This window comes from Micropterus salmoides, unplaced genomic scaffold, assembly GCF_014851395.1.
Source record: "Micropterus salmoides isolate LMB-PRFRI ecotype aquatic unplaced genomic scaffold, ASM1485139v1 Ms_hic_scaffold_4, whole genome shotgun sequence".
NCBI lineage: Eukaryota > Metazoa > Chordata > Actinopteri > Centrarchiformes > Centrarchidae > Micropterus > Micropterus salmoides.
The window spans coordinates 15836627-15859034 of NW_024043372.1; the positions used below are offsets into that span (position 1 = coordinate 15836627).

Here is a 22408-nt window from a genome sequence, read left to right on the forward strand (position 1 = left end):
GAGGCAACAAAGACTCTCAATGAGCTTTGAATTTTAATTTGAGAAGGTAAACGTTTCAGCTTTAAAAAGTGAAACAATAATTCGACTTCCAGATTCACCACCCGCAGTAATAAATGACCAGTAGGTAGAAGATTTTGAGGAGCAGAGGACAACAAGGTCAACCTTCCATCTGTTTCTCTTTGTAACCTCTTCAATTTAAGAAGAAGTGTTTTCCCATCATAAAGTTTATTCATGGCTACATATAAAATTCAGACAGTTTGAAAGCGATTTCACAATGCCTCTTGCAGCGGTTGTGCAGCTCTGTGAAGAGTTTAAGAATAGGAACGGCTGTGACCTGAGTATAGACCTACTTTAAGATCCTGTGTGAAAACAGACAGTGCTCTTAAGACATGCTGCGGGACTATATGATTTACTTTCAATTAAACTGCGTTTATAAAATTAGATTGTGGAAAAGTCTTTCTGAGCAATCTACCAGGTGACATACCATACCAGTGGAATGATATCACTTATATTATATGTAGGGCTGGAGATATTAACATTTTTTAATATTCTAAAAAATCTTCTGAGATTTCAAATATTTTTGGGCAAATCTCACTCTTTTCAACTCTTTTAGACCTAGGAAATGCATTTAAAGATTTCCTGCATAGAATATGCTGCAGTATGAAGTGGGTTCGGAGAGTCTCTATGTTTATACAACATTAACTTCATGTCTGCCCGCCTCGAAGAGAGATTCCTCCTTTGTTGTTGTCGCTTTTTTTCCCTGTTAAAGGGTTTTCCGTAGAATTTCTTCATATCCAGAGGTTGTTTTATGTTATAAGCCCTGCAAGGCAAATTTGTGATTTTGATATATTTACAGTAAATAATACTGACTTGACTAACTTGACTACAATGACGAGGCACAGTACTGTACATCGCTGGGAGCAAGGAGGCTCGGGACAGGTGGGCATGGCAGCAATCATTCTGTAAGAAATTAAAAAGCCCAAGTAAATAACCTCGAGGACAATTCTTTATCTTGCATAAAGGTGTGGTCCATTTTATTATTAACATTTTAGGAGAAACTATATTGTTGTGAATGACAACAAACGCCAAGGATCATTGATTAGAAATGCAGCTTGAAAGGAAATCAAGACAATACTACAGTGATTCAATCCAGGCCCTGTGCTTATTTTCTGTGTCTGTTCCTCCTCTGCTAAAAGCAGAGTCAACCAGTCCGACAGGTTTCCAGTAGGCCCTAAGGCCAGCCGAGGGGGTAGGGGCTGAGGAGGCGGTAGAGGAGTTGAAGCAGAGGCTAATCAGATAGTTTTCTACTGTATTCTCTTTCCTAAACTAAACCACCAATTCACGGGCAGTATCGCTTAAGACAAAGCCAAGCCTTTAGCTTATGGGAACTGATGCTTCATTAAACAATGCTTTAGGTAACCAGATATCATTGCGCTGAAATCACTATTTAAAATAACAGCGGTACATCGACGTCTCTGAAAGCATTAACACCACGTGTATGCTCTCACTCACTACACCCCACATAAAAAAAAAAGACAAAAACTCAGTATCAGATCAAAGTGCTCGTCTTTCTCTCCATCGCCTAAGTCCAAGTCTAGTGACTGACTGATAGCCTGAGGAAGGGTCAGCTTGAGACAGGCCTGAGTAATAAATTTGCCATGAAGTAACAGAGGCAATGTCGGAGACTTTCTATTGCTTACACACAAATACACACACTCTTCACTGGAAACTCTATTGGAAGCTATCGTGCTGGAACAAAACAGGGAAGACACAGTGTTCTTCCTCCTTCACGCATAACCTCTCCCGTGTTACAAAACAGTTGAAATACTAATTGAATACTAACAATTGAATAATGTGACAATTTTTTGTTTACTTTCTAATTTGGTAGTTTTCACAGTTTGACAGCATCACATCTATTCTCTAAACATTTGTTCCAGTGATGGATTAAAGCTACATATCACTATTTAAATTAGTAAAACATTTAAATCGTCAAACATTTCTTTTGGACAGTCAAATCAAATAAAAACATTCAAATGTACTTTGCATGATTTTATACAGTTCCCAATTTTATCACACAGTAAATCACACGGTATATTTAAAAACACTTTATCTTAACTGGAATTTAAATGAAATCAATAGTTTGATTGGGTGCTTGTTTGCATGGCATGAGTTTATAACAGGCCTGACAATGGCTATATGAGCCGTGACAGATTAAAATATTCAGCATTAAATTTGATTTTGCAGTAAATCAAAAGCATGACCTTTTACTGATATACTGAAAATTACATTTTATTTTTTGAAAAACAGAGCTGCAACTAATGATTATTTTCAAATTTTCTCAATTCATTGGTTCATCACTTGTCTACAAAATATAAGAAAATAGTGAGAAAAAAAAAGGATAACAGTGTTTTGTTTGACCTGCAGTCCAAAACCCCACAAATATTCCATTTGATATTTGATATGAAAACAGAGAAAAGCAGCTAATCCTCACGTTTAAGAAGCTGGAACCACAGAATTTTTAGCGTTATTGCTTAAAAGTGACTTAAATGATTAATAGATTTTTAAAAATTGTCACAGATTATTTTTACTGGCAATCGACTGATCAATTCTTCAACCGATCGTTTCATTTCAATCAAAAGGTTTCATCATAAATGCAACAGTTATTCTCTAGATTTTTATGGCTCGCATTACATGTACACAGGACAGCACAGTGCAAAAAGCCTCGGTCATGGTCTTACTAACATTTTCGACAAGCGGACCAGTGGACTCGCATGACATGCAACTAAGGGAACGAGTGTCCTTCAGAAGTACAGCTTCATTTTTGTTGTGTGAGCACATTCAAAGACAACGAAACCCAGATTTTTATGGTTGTTCTATACTCACTGAAGTATTCTGCACCTTCTTGAGTAGTGATTCACATACATTTTACTTTTTGATGGAAACTTTGAAAGATTAAGTCAGAATCCAAAGTCGAAACAACACGTAAAATTATTCCATATTCTGTAGAATATGGCCCCTAGTCCCTGCAATGTAAAGTAGGATGAACGTTAACATGCTGTCAGACTAGCAGTCTAAAACACGATAAACTGATCTGTAACATCAGTTTTAAACACAAAAAACTGATCCAGATGCTGGCAGTAAATAAACAGATTGCTGGTCCAGCAGCGGGACCTGCAGCGAGTCTCTGACAGGCCACCAGGAGCAGACTGCAACTCAGGTGGGACTCAGAAGTCTCTGTGTTTCTGGAGGACAGGTCCCTCTAGACACATTTAGGGTTATTACAGACAATCAGTGTTAATAGGCAGTGTGGATCTCTCAGGTGAGCGGGCTTATTCAATTGACAGCCTCCCAAGCGAAAGCACACCTGCTAATTACTGAATCACTTTGCACACTAGGCTGCCGTGTGAGGGGCCGTACTCACATTTAATAGCAGTTAAAATGAGACAAATTTTGCAACAAAATAGATAAAGAATATCTATAAACACTACATGTGTAAAAAAAGGATAGTTGCATTATCAGCTTGTTATCTTGCAAAGAAAATAGTCCACAGAAAAACCAGGCTGAGATAAGGATTTGCAAATGTTTGAAGTTTTGAAAACAGAATAAGGTTTTGGGCTGCAACTAATCAGCGAGTATTTTCGAGTAAATTGTGAAAAATGCATTTAACAATTTCCCAATTCAGTTTATTATCATATATACAATACAATATACAATATTCACATTTAAGAAGGTGGAGGCAGAGAAATTTAGGCATTTCAACTAGAGCTACGACTATGGCCTACTGCAATTTTCAAATCGCAAGAGGTCCAATATTTATTAAAGGTGATTTGTGTGTCAAAATACCATTTTAAATGAAATACTGTCGCGCTGCAGAGATGTCCTGGCCTACACATTATATTCTACAGATTTAAGAAAACATTTTTGTTTGGCACAGATCCTCGCAAAAAAAAATAAATAAATAAATAAAGAGAATAAGGATGAGAAAGAATAAGGATGTAAAAATTATAGTTCCCCCTAGTATCGCAAATCATACCGTAATAGTCAAAATAATTGCAATTAGATATTTTTTCAAAATTGTTCAGCCCTAATTTCGACTACTATACTAATCAACTCCAGTCAAGTTAAATGAAAAAAAAGTTCCTGAGGCACCCGTGGTAACACTGGCATACAGCACAGCTGACACTGTCATTACGCCTTTTGATTTTTTGAACTCGTGCAGAAGTCAGAGCGTCAACAGAACCCAAATAAGTGAGATTCAACTTACCGAAGGAAACTCAAAATCCTTCTGGTTTACTTGGTGCAGGACGTACTCGATTCGGCATTGGTTTGCAGGACAGGCTAACTGGCATGGCGGTGTGAGCGTGGTCATGGCAGACACAATCGTCTGGATGGAGAGAACAGAAGAAGAAAACATAATGCAATCATTAATTAAAAATGACCTATGTGCTCAGATATTTCATAGATAACTGATTTTGCCACTACCACTACACAAATACAGGCAAACAGCCTGCATTGTGGCTTTTGCCTTGTCAAAATATGACATTCTCGATGCTCTCAATACAGTTGCAACAGTGCGACAAACTGTTAAAAATCCCACAGTTCACACTCAAAGTGGATGAAACGAGGAATTTCTTACCTCTATAGCTTCTTTAATGTTGTTTTTAATATCGTGAATTTTCTGTTTTTTCTCCCTGTGAAGAACAAGAAAGGGTTCATCTTATTTATTTTTTTATTAGAACAAAAACATAAATTATATGACGCACACAATATAAACTTGCGTCATGACGGTTAACAGTGAGTACAGTCCATCGCTTTTCTTAAATGCTAAAACAAAACTTGATTATTTTCGAAACCATGGGGAACTTGGAATCCATTTTGGCTAAACTAGACGGAAATATATCAGCTGTACATCCAAATATGGTAAATACTATACCATAGTTGAACGGGCAAACATTATTTTTTATCCAAAATATAAGAAGGAACAGCTGGAAAAAACAAAAAATTGTTTTGTTTCTTTTGTGTTAGTGGCATGAGGTTTTGCAAGGAATATGCTGTGTAACATAAACCTCTTCGCCAGCCTGGAGGTAAATTATATCAGACATCAGTATTATGGCAGCTCCAGATGCATTGATACCTTTATTTTGCTGACCAAGCGCAACTCCTGATTTTATTTGTACTTGCTGATACCAAATGACATTAATCAAAACTGCACAGTGGGTGGGTGAGGTTGTGGAAGACAACACAGACTGTTACTGTACATATAAAAGGTGTCTTTAAAGTTCAGTTTTACCTAACAACCTCCGATGAGCACAAAGTAGAATCTAAAGTATCAACAAATATAATGATATTCTCCATATTTAGTCCATTTATTGTTGTAAAGACAAACAGAATTTCAGCATCACCATACAGCACGGCGCTCAGGTTGTGCAATCTGCAGCCTTCACTGATAACAGTAGTAAAAAGGTCTAACGTCACGCAGGTCTTTCAGAAACCAGAGCTGCCAGTGTTAGGTGTCAAATTCTTTTAAATGTCCTGACAAAAGAAACGTTTGACAAATGAACAAACCATAGAGCTGCTTACACAATCAGGTACCAGCAAGGTGTGATTTCTTCTGAATGACCCAAGTCAAAATATCTTAGTATATCAGAGCAACTGTAAGCATTAGCTTAAATGTGTGGGGTACGTTTGAGTGCACGGTGCAGCATATTCAGTCGACATTACAGCAGCAGGGGGTCCCATCAAGACCACCAAATCATTTTTTGGCAATGAATGTGTTCTGTTTAAAGTGACGTCGCTGCATCACTGCACGCTGCTGTAATCAAAACTTAACCAAGGCGAAAGTGCAAGTGCAAATTTCCTAGGGACAATTCTCTGTGCGTTAGTGAACATTTTTCATTTGTATTATCTGGTAATATCTCAGTATTTATAACCTCGTACCTATAGATCTGAAATGATTTGGTGATTAATCTTTTAGTAGACTGACAGAAAATTAAACAGTTTTTGTCATTTTTAAAGCAAAAATATCAAACTAGTTCCAACTTCTAAAATGTGAATATCCTCTGGTTAAGTTTTTTTTATGATAGTAAATTGAATATGTTTGGGTTTCTGGTCGAAACAAGACATCTGACGACGTCACCTTGGGCCCCGTGAAACTGTACTGTACTGTTTTTTCACAATTTCCTGACATTTTACAAACAAAATGGTTTATTCAGAAAACAATCAGCAGATTTATCAATAAAGAAAATGATTGTTAGAGATGCTCCCAGGTAATAAAGTGTTGAGTTTTTTAGAGTTTAGACTACTGACTCAACAGCTCAAAGTTCTCATACTCAGAGGAACTCATGATTACACTGGTAATCTAAAAATAAAAAAAACAAAAAAGCTAATTAACATCATCAATCTGATTATTTCCTCAAAAAAATTACATGTTTGAACTTTCTAAGAGTGGCTTCAGAGAGCTTCCCTCCGCTCCTTTATATCATTCACAGCGACAGCAGAACGATAAAGAGAGAAAGACTACATTCCTCACACTAGGACCTCCACAAGAAAAAAAACAAACTCCACTTTGAAATGAGCTACCATACCAATCTCTTCTCACCTCAGCCCTTTCTCCCTCTTCTTATCCCGTTCCTACATCACCTCCTCCTGTCCTCATCCTCCCCATCCTCCCGGCACCTTGCACTGACTGGCACTGCCATGCACCCAGAGGGGGAAACCCAGCAAGGTGAGAGCACCAAACCCCCGCCAGACCTAAAACGACCTGGGAGCGACAGTCGACTGCGGGGTTTGTCATTACGCCAGAGCGTCTGGGTCTGTGAGGAGCATCCGTTTGACGTTGCCCTAAAATAAGCACACGATGATGCTCTTACCCCAACAACCCCTTTCTAGGAAACAGATGATTAAGAATAGAAAAATGTGACTTCTGTTTCCATTGCATCAACTGGGGATTGAGTTTTAGGACATTCACAAGACATGGTAGCTTTTAAAACACCCAATGCAATGTTTCCTTTAAAACCTGATACAGATATATGAGGAGATTTTTGCTTATCTTGCCCAAAACATTTTCTTTATTATCCCATATTCCATATATTTTTGTAAAACAACGAGAAGAGTGTATCCCTCCGTGCCAATTAAAATAGGAAAGATAAATATTTGTATACTAGCCAGGCGATCAGTTTCAACTGATTTAAAATCCCTTCATGTGTAGAAATGTATCCAAAGTTTTCCTTCTAATAATCAGTACAATTATATATCAATGTCGCGTTACAGAATAAGAGGGGAAATGAGAACAGTTGCTCATTTATATATATAAATCACATTCTGTTTTGGTGCATGAACAATTTGTATGAATTCAATTTGTATATGTCATACAATCAATACAGTATATTTTTATTTCCAAGCTACAATAATATTTTTATACTTTTATTATGGTTAGTACTGAAGCTGGCTGTATGCAGTTAAGGATGTTACGAAGATGAGGCTAAAATATTCTCTAGGCTTGGATTATATTTACCTAACAATTATATCCATTTGCAATTAATCTGCTGATCATTTTCGCATTTGATCAATTATCATTTAGTCTATTAAAAGCTGGAAAAAAGTGAAAGAAAAAGCTCATCATCACTTCGTCTAATGAACAAAACCCAAAGAAATTTAATTAACTGTGATATCAACTGAATAAGCATGATAGAAACACACAAAAAGCAAATCCTCACATTTGAGAAGCTGAAACGAAAGAATATTTACCATTTCTTCTTGCGAAATTACTTATTAATTATTAATCCATTATCAAAAGTTAATAATGATTAATTTTCTGTTCATTAACTAATATTATTTCTGTCTTTTACAAGTCATGCTGTTTGTTGATGCTGTGTCCTCATGTCTGTCTTCATTAGATGCAATTTTCCACATTGTTGACAATAAAGTTCCATCTAACTAGTTTTACTGTTCTAGCTGAATGAAATGGACTGTGGATCCCTGTGCCTGCATGCCATTAGTATTACTTAAGACCATTCCTATCATTTGCATCTTGTGAACGCACCAATAGTCCTCACCAAAACATCATCACATGATCATGGTAGCCTATTTGGTCAACAAATATTTTGATATCTGCTCGTGTCCGTATCACCCAATCCTAATCTTTAGTTTCTCGTCTACATTCTGTAACCAAAACTACCAAACCTGTCTGTAGTGGTTTAGTGATTAAATGTGCTGCATGTGTGTGTGATTAACATCAAGGGTCCAGAACAAAGCAATGGAGAGAAGCCAACACTTACTCTGCGTTGAAGCCATTAACATGCAGTATTCGCATCTGTTTGACTATCGTGCTCTTCCCGGATTCACCGGCCCCTGGAAGCATAAAAGGGACAGAAAAATAAGTCAGACTGTGTTTATCAAAAGTTGTACAAAACTCCTTTAAAAAGGAACCGACCAAAAAATCCAGAATGGATCTGGAACGAGTGGAGGATGCTTTAAAGCTCGCCCTTAGACGCTAAATCCTGGAAGGTATTTGGTGTCTAGGTGGAAGATCAGGCCAGTTGAAGGTGGAAGTGAAAGAGCTACAAACTTGATGCCCAGGATTTTATACATAATTTTTTTTTAAGTGCAGGTCTTTATTTCTCTGCACTGCCTCAATACCTTTGTATTAAGTTAATACTAGCTCCACCTGGACCACTTACAACAGTAAAATGCTTGTGCATCACATACTTTTGCTGATAACACTTCTGTACTCCTTCTTCGGTAGGAAGTTGAATGAAGGGCTTTTACTTGTGATGGTGTATTTCCACACTGTTGTATTGGTACTTTTACTGAAGGATCTGAGTACTTCTTCCACCACTGCCTTCAGATGTGAGGAGGAACTTTAAACATCTGGGGCAAGGACAGGAAGGATCGCTCTAACCAAATCAGCTCAGAATATTGTATATTCAAGTGTTTTTGTTTTCTTTGAACAGAAGTGAGATGCCATTCGGGCACAAATGGACAAAATCTGTTGGGCCCTAATATAAAAATTTAAGAACCAAAAAAATATCTTCATAATTTCGGCATGACAAAATGCATTTCACAAAAGAAAAAGTCCTAAATGTATGGCTTAAAGGCTGGCTATGTAAATGCATAAATCTAGGATCAATTTCTGATTAGAATGAACTAGACTTCCATTCAAGGGAAGCTAGTAATCCTAATTTCCTCTCCGTAGTCCCAAGAGTCTTAGCAGGATAACTGACCCTGGCCTTGAGGTTCAGACTGTATCGTGAGATGGAGGCCTAGAAGATAAAGCCAGAAATAGCTTCATCAAATTAAAAATAGTTATTTTACATTCTATGATTAGAGAATATCCATTTCCAGAGTAGCTGGTATGGAGAGGATTATGCAAAGGTGAGTGTAGAGTCTGAAAAATCACATCACACATGAAGTCCATGGGCCTAAATAACTCAAGTTGAAGGCATCCGAGATCTACACAAAAACACACACACACAGCTTCCCAAATGTTGCCACGTGCTGTCTTGTAGGCCTTGTGTGGAGAAAAGACACAACCATGCAAAAAATGCCTGTTGGTGGCCTCCCAGCCTCTGCATGCTGCCTGCACACAAATGGTGTCTTGTCTGTCCACTGTCTCTCCCATGTTCTGTAATCACGCTCCATAATTAGGAGACAAGCCTGCTTCTCAACTGTCCTGTGTCAAGACACTGCGAACCCCGCAATGTAAGTGACATCATGTCATTGCATCATTGGATGTTTCGCTGTAAAACCGCTTTTTCAAGGGAACAATCTGAAACAACAGCTTTAACATTTGTATAAAGAAGTGAAAATACACTCATATAGTTTTGTGGGTGCAACAATTCAGCACAAAATGGACCTTCAGGCCCTAAACTGAACACAAACACACATACATTAATGATGTGTTTCACAAAACCTACCTAATAGTAGTAGTCGGTGAGTCGCTCGGTATATCTGTTTGTCTTTTTGGAGCTGCTTCTCTATCTTTTTGTTGGCTTCCCTCTGTTGCTTCTCCTCATTTCGCTGGTCTTCGGTCTTACTATTGCCAAGACAGCCCATCTTCCCTAAAACCCAGCGTCAGGTTCAGGGGGGAGGCAGGGTGGTTGATTGGTTGGTTAGTTGGTTGGTTGTAGGGAAGGAGGGGTGCTGATCAGAAGAAAATCCAATCAATCCTAAATTCCTAGACTGGGCTGACAGAGGAACACCTGGCTCAAAATGGGTGACATTTATGTTGCCAGATGTAGATGGAACAGATGTAAACCTGTTAGGTAGTAGATGGCGGACTCCACCAGGCTTTGGCACAGTATGTCTGTGTGTGGATGGACCTATTTACTGGCAATTTATCAACAAGAGATCAGTCAGAAAGGAGCAGAGCACCGATGTCGTCTTCTCAGACGCTTGATTCTTGTGTTTTTCACTGTAAATCCGCAATGAAGTCATCAACATTGACATGAGAGTAGATGAGAAATTTTGCAGCCCTGCAACGTACATGAATGAACATCGGTGGTCCTGTTTCCTTAAAGGTGTAAATCTAAACGCTAGCTTTTGTAGATTTATATAGATTTAAATATAGGTTTAATTTTCTCAGCAAATGTCTCCTTCGGAGCCCATCTTCGGCAGATATCTCACACTGCCATTCAATTCATTTCCACTCACAGCCAAAGCCCTATTTTTCTCGACCCTCTCCCCCCTTTAAATACATATATTTTTACGTTATTGTGTTTAGGGGTTCTTTGCAATCTGTTCTCCAGCTAACCAAAGCACATCTGAGGGCAGGTGAAAAAAAATTAATAATAAATATTTCCTCTTAAAATGACGGCATGTGAATCATCACACTACACCGGGGCTTCTTTCTCTATCAAAACCGTCTTTCAAATCCGTCACATTATGTTGCCCATACACCGATTTTTTTGTATGTGTGTGGCTGGTCGTCGTTGATGTTAGCAACCTTATCAATAATATCCTGTTTTAAGCCGATGTCAAAATGATTTCCTCTCTTCATTAACAGATGCTGGTTCTTGCTGGTTTTCTTTCGGAGGGTTCGACCAGACCCCCCTAAAAAAAGGCCCCTTCTCCGTCCTTTTTCTCTCTGTAACGTTAATTTGTATTTCTCCTCACATCGGAAAGCTTCTCCGCGCGAGCAAAATGCGGGGTTTTTTAGGCAGTTGGATGTCCTTGAGTAATATAGCTCGATATCCAGGTGATATTCGTGGAAACTCCTCCGTTATTTTCCCGTTTGGCGTAGGTACAGCCCGCTGTCAAGTCTCTCAGCTTTTTGTATTCCCTTTGAATCCGTATGGTAGATTGTGGTTACATGTGCATGATACATGAACATACCGCGGTGTTTTCAATCACTGATCCAACGGCGAGACATTTATTTTTACCGCCGACAGGCCGCGTCTGCTCCGATGGACCGGTCGGGGATGTGATGGTCGTTTCTTTGCAGTGTTACTCTGAATTATTTTTGCCCCCTTTTTTCTCTGAGGATTGTACATTGAGATAGATAGCGTTGAAGAGGTGGGGTGGGGCAAACGGCTCTCACGGAACCCTGGGAACGAACAACGGTGGTCAAGCTGCTCCTGACGACAATTACAATTTCCGGTTGTAGCTTTCACAATAAAGCCCCCAGGGAAGCGCCATGCCCAACATAATTTCTGTTGCAAAAACACACAAAAAATATCAAGCTCTCATTAAGTGGTAAGGACTATACATTTTGCTTTTCTATATCTGTAATATCTCATCTAATCTAATCTCATCTGTAATATAGACAAAAGTCAAGGACTTCAGATGTTAGATTCATTTATGTAGGCTACTTTCTGACAGTAGTGGAAGAATTATTCAGGTATTTGTGCAAGTAGCAATACTACAGTATTATAATAGTATGTATAATACATACTGTTACAAGTTAAAGTCCTGCATTCAAACTCTTACTTAAAAAATTGCAAAGGTATTTGCATAAAAATTAAAGTACTAAAAGTAAAAGTGCTCATGATAAAGAGTGGCTCATTTCACACATCTGGAGTGCAATTAGTGATGCATTCATATTTACATAATTTTAATAATAATATATCATACTTTAATATTTTTTGTTTTGTGTTCATAATCTAAAGTTACTAGTAGAAGTTTAAGCTATCAAATAAATGCAATGGAGTAGAAGTAGAATATTGGCCTTCAAAATGTAGTGGAGAAGAAGTAGAAAGTAGCATAAAATGGAAATACTCAAGTAAATATACTTAGTTAAATTCCAGCTCTGTCTGATTCTTTATTATTGTAAAAGTTATACAACAATGTAAAACTAAAGGCCAGCATTCAAAATCCTACTTTGTTTTTTTCCCCAGAGTTTATTAATAGTGCCGGAGAAGTTATTAACATGAAGACACATATGAGATCTGACAAGGCAAGAAAGAACCAACAACAGCGAAAAAAAGGATAGAAATACAGATACACCTAAGAAAACAGGACGTACTTGAGCAAAATTGAACAGGCTACATTTAAATGTCCTCACTGTACTGTGTGCAAGCACATATGTTTATGTGTGTTTGTGTATGGGAGTTGTATGACAAGAGAAGAGATTTCTTAAAGGACAGAAGCATTGTCTGCGAAATACACTTAGAGTATCAAAAGGTGATGGTGTAGTTATCAGAGTTGCATCAATGTATAATCAGCATTTTACTGTTGCATTTTAAAAGGAGAAATGTGGTAGTTTAGTTCAGTGATTCCTCATCTTGGGAATAAATTACCACAGGGAAACCTTTTTTTCTTTTATTTATTTTTTACTTTTCTATAAACTTTCCTTTTTTTTGTGAAATATTGAATCATTTTACCACTTTGAAGTGGTATGCTTTTAGTTTGAAGTTAAGATTAAAGTACTTCCGTTTTTTTCCTTGCTGCCACTTGACGCATCTGGACTGAAGCAGAGTCAGGTCACATGATTGCCCGGAGCGTCATGAAGCAGAGGTACAGAAGGGGAGAGGCGCCCTCTTTGAAGTAAAATGATTATCAATCTGTCCACCCAGAAGGCAATAATTAATAACACTAAAACATATCCATTAATTTATAAATATTAACCTTTCTTATAAGTAAAAACAGTAAATGCAATCACATTCATTTTGTAGCAATAATGATAATGAAAAAAGTGAAGGATACTTTCCTCTTCAGTCAAGTTGTTCCATGCAGAGGTTAGACAGAGTCTTTGTTTTGCAAGTTAGAATAAGTTTCGAGCCTTGGCTATTAAGGCCCATGTCAAGTCCCAAGTCAGGATCAACAAGTCCCAAGGCAAGGCAAGCAAATACAGTATCCTCTTTTAAATATCTTCTTTAAACTAATTTGGCTCTCATGGCTTTTTCTTAACTGATGCTATTTGCTGTAGTTATTTAGATAATTTGATCTTGGTTTATATCTTATGTTTTGGTTCTTATCTACTTATATTAACTGTAAAGCACTTTGCATCTATGTTTTGAAAGGCGCCATATAAATCAAGTTATTATTATTGTTATTGTTAAGTCCTAACATTTGTGTTTAAGGCCCAAACTTCCTAATGTACTCTCTGACATTTTAATGCCAAACAGAGAAACAGTAAGAATAGTAAATGTACATAAAATGATCAGGTGTGCTTTGGGATATTATTTCTGTTGGTTGCAGATCAATAGCATTTGATCAAGTCTGAATCTGGTTTTGAATCCCTTATTTAATCAGTTTGTCTCCATCTTTCAACATCTGTAACAAAAGTTAAAAATAACTAAAGCTCAGATTTGAGATCAGGAGTTTTTGTTGGCTGAGTATGCAGCATGGGGAGGACATTGTGTCATTCCAAGTCCAGGTTGAGTTGCAAGTCTTTTTAGATTTTGTCAAGTGTCTAAAGAAGGCTGTGACTTGAGTCTGACTCAGGTCGAAGTAATGTGTCCATAGTTCTGGGGCCTGCATAGGAATAAGGCAGAACAGTAATAAAAAGAATAAGAAAATAAGGGACATAGACATGTAACAAATTAAGACAAACCAAAATAAAACAGTGTAGACCTTCACAGTCACTAGATCTCTACCCAACTGAATATATGGGGGATTTGGAAGAATTGTGTCATCCAACAGATTTCAGACACTTTAAGCTGTTCTGGAGGCTTGTGGCAGCACAACACTTTATTGAAAGAAATTTTTATTTTAATTTGTCAACCGTCTCTTGATAGACTACAAACCCAAAAAAGGTCAGGAGTTACATTTTGAAGTTGTGACATATCTGACTGTCCTAATAAGGACCTTAACCACCCAAATTGCTGATTCTTACACTTTGGGTTGTATAAGGTAGGATTTTGGAATGACTGGGATTTACCCACATTACTGCAGCCTTTATGTTATCACGCCCTCATGTATGCTTACGTCTTCACAAGCTGTCTTATGCTATGGCTTCAAAAGCCCTGGACTATGTGCAAAATGCCTGCTGTGTCCGGTAAGGACAAACAAATAATGCTACAGTATATCCAAGGAAGGTTAAAATCAAGGGCAAGTGGACTGGTTGAAGATACTTGAAGACATTTCTCATCTGATGTGCTTCTTCAGTAATACTGGTTAACATTTTATAACAACAAATATACTGTCACTGTTGCATGACAAAAACTCCATATTTAGGACATGTGATAACAAACTAAACCATCTCCATGATAACTGAGCAACTAGGTTACTTATTAGCCAAGAAGCCAAAAGATGTGGTTGAAAGCTTCACAGATAACAAACGAGAAGTAATTTGACCTTGATGGTCAAACAAAAATACAACATTGAAGTCATTACATTACATGTGATTCACTCTGTTACCTCCAACAATTTCTTTGGGTGGATGGTGATGTCTCAGCCCCACAATGTATGGCCTTTTGATTTAAATGACTGGAGAGTCTCCATGAACTCCTTTAGACTCAATGGCAAGACTGTCAAATAAGCAGCAGCATTATTTAAATTAATCGATGCAGTTTGGGAAAAATTGAGAATGCAATCCAAATGTCCTGTCAGCTTAACTCACCTGATGGTGATCTGAAATTTTAAATGCCTCCCTGGGGTTTTCCCCTTGTAGCTCTCAGGTGCAGGTATGGAAATGCTGTGCATCACAAATCACATACCTACCGGCACACACCAAGCAGATAAGTAGGCAGACTGGCACATACACAGACACAAACACACACAGACACACAGACACACACACACACACACACACACACACACCTCCCTCACCAAATACGTCAAAAAGCAAGGGAAAGAAGCTCAGTGCAAAACATGCACATCTCGATTCATACTTTAAGCGCGGGTATACCTGTGAACACATGAACCTTCCCATCCAACTCAACCTTTAAACAATATTCTTCACATATTTGGGTTTCCATGATGTCAACAGATTATCTGACAACTTTGTCATGGTAACAGATTTCAGCAAGAAAGATCACTAAGTAGTGCAGAGGGAGTGGAGGGTGAAGCCCCTGGACATGTTGCCATTCTATCACATGGAAAACACAAAGAGAGAAACGCCTTCACATATAAAGGGCAATTTATGTGTGATCAACCTGAACAATGTAACTCGTGAGAGGAAACCTGTGCAAACATTGGGAGACCACGCAAATCCAGGACCTTTGTTCTGTGAAGGAACAGTGACAATCATTCAGTTATTGTGCCATGCGTATCCTGTGGTAAACATCTACACTTTAACAAAAGCTGCTGCGATAGGCTTTTTTTTGTTAAAGCAGATATTTTGACTTGTTATAGTAGGAAAAGAACAAGTGTTACTAATAACTGGCTCTGTTATGTTCAAGTGTTATGCCTTAAATAGCCCTCTAGATGGTAGCATCTCTCATACATGATCTCCACCTGCTTCACATTTCACTCCATTAGTATTACACCAACACTGACTTAGAAGCTGAAAATGGAAAACTGTTTATTTTGTAACATCAGTGTTCTTCAGGAAAGGAAAATAGGAATGCGTTATCAAAGTCAAGTAGTAAAAAGCCAGCAAATTGTCACATTACAATCTTTTAAACAAATCTTTCTGCAATTTTATCATTTAGAACTACACTCACCTAAAGGATTATTAGGAACACCTGTTCTATTTCTCATTAATGCAATTATCTAATTAACCAATCACATGGCAGTTGCTTCAATGCATTTAGGGGTGTGGTCCTGGTCAAGACAATCTCCTGAACTCCAAACTGAATGTCAGAATGGGAAAGAAAGGTGATTTAAGCAATTTTGAGCGTGGCATGGTTGTTGGTGCCAGACGGGCCGGTCTGAGTATTTCACAATCTGCTCAGTTACTGGGATTTTTACGTGCAACCATTTCTAGGGTTTACAAAGAACGGTGTGAAAAGGGAAAAACATCCAGTATGCGGCAGTCCTGTGGGCGAAAATGCCTTGTTGATGCTAGAGGTCAGAGGAGAATGGGCCGACTGATTCAAGCTGATAGAAGAGCAACTTTGACTGAAATAACCACTCGTTACAACCGAGGCAAAGCATTTGTGAAGCCACAACATGCACAACCTTGAGACAGATGGGCTACAACAGCAGAAGACCCCACCGGGTACCACTCATCTCCACTACAAATAGGAAAAAGAGGCTACGATTTGCAAGATCTCACCAAAATTGGACAGTTGAAGACTGGAAAAATGTTGCCTGGTCTGATGAGTCTCGATTTCTGTTGAGACAGATTCAGATGGTGGTAGAGTCAGAATTTGGTGTAAACAGAATGAGAACATGGATCCATCATGCCTTGTTACCACTGTGCAGGCTGGTGGTGGTGGTGTAATGGTGTGGGGGATGTTTTCTTGGCACACTTTAGGCCCCTCGGCCTACCTGAGCATTGTTTCTGACCATGTCCATTCCTTTATGGCCACCATGTACCCATCCTCTGATGGCTACTTCCAGCAGGATAATGCATCATGTCACAAAGCTCGAATCATTTCAAATTGGTTTCTTGAACATGACAATGAGTTCACTGTACTAAAATGGCCCCCACAGTCACCAGATCTCAACCCAATAGAGCATCTGTGGGATGTGGTGGAACGGGAGCTTCGTGCCCTGGATGTGCATCCCACAAATCTCCATCAACTGCAAGATGCTATCCTATCAATATGGGCCAACATTTCTAAAGAATGCTTTCAGCACCTTGTTGAATCAATGCCACGTAGAATTAAGGCAGTTCTGAAGGCGAAAGGGGGTCAAACACAGTATTAGTATGGTGTTCCTAATAATCCTTTAGGTGAGTGTGTGTATTCCTTACAGACATGGGAACAACATGTCTGGTATGTTAGTGTGTATCCAGAATAATCATATTAATGTAGCTATTATATTATTGTAGTGTTATCTAACACTGGCCAGAGAAATACTACTTCCATTCATCTACTAAACACTTCCTTCCTGTTTTTTGCTCGGTGGCACAGCTCTGTTTTAGTCATGAAGAGTCAATAGAGTCGTGCATCATTACACAGACTAATTTCTTCCCTTTAACAGTTGATAATTCATTACTTTATGATGTATCAACAAAGATCCTGAGAAGATGTGGTATAGGTTTGCACAGTTTTACATATCCCCTTCCTATTATTAACAATCCATTTTTAATGCTATTAAATCATTTAATTGTGTTATTTACATGCAATACAGTGTACAAACAAAATAAAACATACAGCTATGCAACAGCAAATTGGAAGACATAGCAGGCCAACATGCAATACCTAAAGAGTATAAAAGCACAGCAAACTTCCTCATATAAAAGTGTATTTATACTTTATTTATAATTCTGCTAAGAGTTTTTTTAGTGTATTAGGAGCGCCTAATACATTATTGATGGGTGACTTCCTGACATCACTGATGACATCATTTCTGGTACTATATAAAAGGCCGGTAAGAGTGCTGACGCCTATCAGAGACTCCCAGCTGCTCTGTGTACTGTATCCCGCTCATCATGCGTGAAATTGTACATCTGCAAATTGGACAATGTGGCAACCAGATCGGCTCAAAGGTAATAAAATAAAATCCTTCTCCACTATTGAAGTTGTAATGTGTACAAGTCCTGACTTTGTAGAAAATGCTGAGACTCCAATCTAATGTTTTGTCTATCATAGCCCACATCAAAACTACTTGTGTGTCATTTTTGAGGAAACTCTTAATGACACATCTGTTGAAATGTTATGGTAGTGTCACTGTTTGAAAAAATATTACTTGTATTTTGTCACGCTTAATATTTAAGTAACATCGATTAGATAAAAAAGATTTCATGTATGTTATTTTACTGTTTTTTAAATGATGACACATATTTTTGACCGTTCCTTTCCATGGTGCCACCAACAGTTGTGAGTGACACAGGGTGTTCCCTGTCAAGCATTCAGGGGAAAGATAACGGGCAAATGCAAGACTGGCATGGGTGGGACATGTTTATCATGGCTAACACGTGACAAGAGAAAGGAACTGCAAGATAATACAGCTAAAGTAACACATAATGCCTTCTGACAACACACAAGTCTGAGAACCAAGCAGTAATTATTCTGTTAAGTATCTTTATTATTTTATCGTGTATAGCAGGGATTCTTAATCAAGATCAGGAGTTGCCATATGGCGACTTTTGTGTTATAACTCAAATTAATAAGCAGGAACACATTTTAACATGTACCCATCTGGGAAAGAGTCAGTAAGCTTAGAATTTGCAGTCATACAGACTGAAGAGGTACACGCAGATACAACAATTATACTTCTGCTCAACTGTACTAAAAAGTCTCCACAGATGTGTACATGAGACACTGTCACCAAGTGCTTGATCTTGTTGCAGTCTCAGTAAAGAATATTACAAAGAGTACGGTCTAGACCTGCTCTATATGAAGGGTGCAATGAGATAACTTCTGTTATCAATCAGCGCTTTATAAAATAAAATTGAACTGAATGAGAAAGCAACCATCTCGGTGTAAAACAGAGAAAGATAATTGTTGGATGAAAATATTTCTATATTCTAATATTTATATTCTGGGGAATTCTTTCATCTCTCATGACTAACCTTTAGTGAACACCTGATATTACAATGATGATTTCCTTCTTTGGTGTTGTGTCTTTAGTTTTGGGAAGTGATCAGTGAAGAACATGGGCTCAACGCTACAGGCATCTATGAGGGAGACAGCGAGCTCCAACTGGAGAGGGTCAACGTCTACTTCAATGAGGCACATGGTAATAGAGACATTCAGACTGCAAATTGCTTATTCATTAGCTGCAATTTTCTTTCCAGTTCATAGTTTATTTCATGAGCTTTGCTGTTTACCAATTACCTATAAACCACTTGTTCTTGTTAAATATTAATGTTCTTAAAATTTTGACACACAGTGAAGACAAATTTAAGGTCATGATGCCCATTTCCCATAGAACTTCATTTCCATTTTGTTTGCAGGTGGTAAATATGTCCCCAGGGGCATTCTTGTTGACCTGGAGCCTGGTACAATGGACAGTGTAAGAGGAAGCCGCATCGGGGCCCTTTTTAGGCCAGACAACTTCATCCATGGTGAGACAAATAATGAAACAGTTAACGGTATTAGGGAATACCTGTCATGCTTTTATGTGGCATGACAGTGTGAGTATGAAGGTAGTGTTTATTATCATGTGGGAAAGGAAAGACACTAATAAAGTTTAAACACTTATTGTACCTTCTAGTACGTAAAACAGCCTTGTGGTTTTTAGTAGCATTAAAAATGTTCCACAAACTAAGGGAGCGGAGAATAATTTTAACACAGAGAAGAAAATATAATACGTCAACTGGAACAAAGGCATCACCTAAATTGGAGTTATGAGTATTTAACCAAAGAATAGTGGAAATATTTATTGGCAATTCCATTGACAAGTGACATAATTAGATTAACATATACACTTTTATTTTGGTGTTACAGGGAACTCAGGCGCTGGGAATAACTGGGCGAAGGGCCACTACACAGAGGGAGCGGAGCTGGTGGAGCAGGTTATTGACAGAGTGAGGAACGAGAGTGAAAGCTGTGATTGCATGCAGGGTTTTCAGCTGGTTCACTCGCTGGGGGGTGGCACTGGCTCTGGCATGGGAACCCTCATCATTAACAAGATCCGAGAGGAGTACCCTGACCGCATCATGAACACCTTCAGCGTCGTGCCCTCCCCTAAAGTCTCCGACACAGTGGTGGAGCCCTACAACGCCACCCTGTCAGTGCACCAGCTCCTGGAGAACACAGACATGACCTTCTGCATCGACAACGAGGCCCTCTACGACATCTGTTTCCGCACTCTGAAACTGACGACACCGACTTACGGGGACCTCAACCACTTGGTCTCCATGACCATGAGTGGGGTCACGACCTCTCTGAGATTCCCCGGACAGCTCAACGCCGACCTGAGGAAGCTGGCTGTCAACATGGTGCCTTTCCCTCGCCTCCACTTCTTCATGCCAGGCTTTGCCCCCCTGACGCCCCGCGGCAGCCAACAGTATAGAGCCCTCACTGTGCCTGAACTCACTCAACAGATGTTTGATGCTCGCAACATGATGACGGCGTGCGACCCAAGGCGGGGGCGCTACCTCACGGTTGCTGGCATCTTCCGTGGCCGGATGTCCACCAAAGAGGTAGATGAACAGATGCTTGCAATCCAGCAGAAAAACAGCTCATACTTTGTGGACTGGATCCCTCATAACGTCAAGGTTGCCGTGTGTGACATCCCACCCCGAGGCCTCAAAATGTCCTCCACCTTCATCGGCAACAACACGGCCATTCAGGAGATATTCCGCCGTGTGGGTGAGCAGTTCTCCCTGATGTTCAGACGGAAGGCTTTTCTCCACTGGTATACAGGGGAAGGTATGGATGAAATGGAGTTCACTGAGGCAGAGGGCAACCTCAATGACCTGGTGTCGGAGTACCAGCAGTACCAAGACGCCACTGCTGATCTAGATTCGGAAGCAGAGGAAGAAGAAGTAGAGGGACCCTCATCAACAGTGACAACAAAAGTTCAGTCTCGGATGGAAGTTAAACTGGAAACAGTGACTGAAACGAGCAAAGACACTGTGGATGAGTAGAAGACATAGTGCATACAGTGTGGTGTGTAGGTTTGATACCATTGTGGATGTTGGATTGCTGGTATGAAAATGAATTCTTATTTTGTAGTTAAGTGTATGCCTATAGTCAATTTAGATAGACTTTACTTAATATGTGACAGGTGCTATGACATTCAAACAGTAGTGCTTACTGTCTTTTATGAATTCTTCAAATCATTTGGAAGCTTGTATGTTTGTCTTTTAAGGTTTAGAGCTTTTTCTTTTATAGTAAATATTTGAAAATCATGGAAATGTTTGCATGTATATATGGAACAGTGTTTGTTATGCCCGCTCTATATAACTCACAGTCATAAATATGAAACACTGTTTGTCCAATAATTCTTTATCCAGACCTACAGTAAATGTTGTATTGAGTGTTTTGTATCTGAAGTTATGACGGTAATTAAATACACTGAAACCAAAGAGGGATGGTTTCTAACAACTGAGAGTACATTCATTACAACTCTAAAGAAATACCAAAATACTTTCCCTTGTCATTCAGTTTTATTATTTGAAGTTAAACTGGACTAAAGCAAACTGAACTCAGCTGCAGTGATGGACAGTACTCTGACAGCACAGTGACAGTGGTAACTTTAAAGGCTGTCACACAGTTTCCTTCTGCTGTTATGAGTCTGGGACAGTGAGATTACACACAACTTGGCCAGAGTGTCTGCACTCTGAGATAAGCACACATGACGTGGCGATGCCCCTTCACTACTAAAAGTCCCCTAGACAGGGATAAAGGCAATGATACTGCATGTAACCGCATGTAACCCATGAGTGACAGAGGCCAATCTGTTTAAAGTCTTTTGATTGTGACCATTTCAAGATGTTTTCCTTGTTTCATTTAAATAATTTTTAGAATCCCAAACAAGTAAAATTATGATTTTTTTTGATTAAATAATTCAAATGCTAAGATTATAAGAAGGTCTGAGAAAATAAACACAACTTTCTTTAGCAGAAACACATTTTTGTGCTTTCCTATCCTGTTAATCACTTCAAGACCTCTAAAATTCAGAGGGACCTGCAGTTGATAATGTTTAAAAATCATCATGGCTGGTCTCTGTGACTAGCCTAAAAAATTATACTCTCTTGGCAGATGTTAACAGATACAAAGAGTAAAACAGAGTTAACAGCTCATCAGATATTGCACTTAAATCGCACAGAGACAATTTAGACTAGAGCAAAACTGTATTTGAATAATCACTGAGATGATCCTGTTGGGTCGGCAGCCTCTCATTTTTCCAAGGTTGCGGACGACAACTTTCAACCTTCACTGAGCTGAATTGTGTAACGCCAAAAGGTTGAATGTAGCTTAGGTACGGTGAAGAGGTCTATTCACGTGCTCTTCTATCTTCAGTTACG

The 22408-nt window shown here is 38.7% G+C and overlaps 2 protein-coding genes across 3 annotated transcripts in view; one reads left to right on the forward strand and one right to left on the reverse strand.

Annotated features, from left to right (window-relative positions):
- The window catches only part of LOC119886579 (guanine nucleotide-binding protein G(s) subunit alpha-like), a 38502-nt gene extending 26952 nt beyond the window's left edge, over nucleotides 1–11550 (reverse strand). Inside the window, exons 1-5 of one of the 2 annotated variants that reach the window (XM_038697408.1) lie at nucleotides 9915–11550; nucleotides 8277–8349; nucleotides 4637–4691; nucleotides 4265–4384; nucleotides 871–960 (exon numbers count right to left, since the gene is read on the reverse strand). In XM_038697408.1, coding sequence (XP_038553336.1) covers nucleotides 871–960; nucleotides 4265–4384; nucleotides 4637–4691; nucleotides 8277–8349; nucleotides 9915–10053 — 477 coding nt within the window. In that variant the 5' untranslated portion in view covers nucleotides 10054–11550. The remainder of the gene's footprint in view (nucleotides 1–870; nucleotides 961–4264; nucleotides 4385–4636; nucleotides 4692–8276; nucleotides 8350–9914) is intronic. The other variant, XM_038697409.1, reaches the window with a different exon arrangement.
- Nucleotides 11551–17874: 6324 nt separating this feature from the next.
- On the forward strand, nucleotides 17875–21489 carry tubb1 (tubulin, beta 1 class VI). The gene is made up of 4 exons (XM_038695892.1): nucleotides 17875–17977; nucleotides 19062–19170; nucleotides 19388–19498; nucleotides 19881–21489. The coding sequence occupies exons 1-4, from the start codon at nucleotides 17921–17923 to the stop codon at nucleotides 21023–21025; spliced, it is 1422 nt and encodes a 473-aa protein (XP_038551820.1). The 5' UTR covers nucleotides 17875–17920; the 3' UTR covers nucleotides 21026–21489.
- The last annotated feature ends 919 nt before the right edge of the window (nucleotides 21490–22408 follow it).

Coding starts and splice junctions, on each gene's coding strand:
- tubb1 (XM_038695892.1), top strand. CDS start 17,921: ATGCGTGAAATTGTACATCTGCAAATTGGACAATGTGGCAACCAGATC. Junction 17,978..19,061: donor GCAACCAGATCGGCTCAAAG/GTAATAAAATAA, acceptor TTGTGTCTTTAG/TTTTGGGAAGTGATCAGTGA. Junction 19,171..19,387: donor CTACTTCAATGAGGCACATG/GTAATAGAGACA, acceptor TTTTGTTTGCAG/GTGGTAAATATGTCCCCAGG.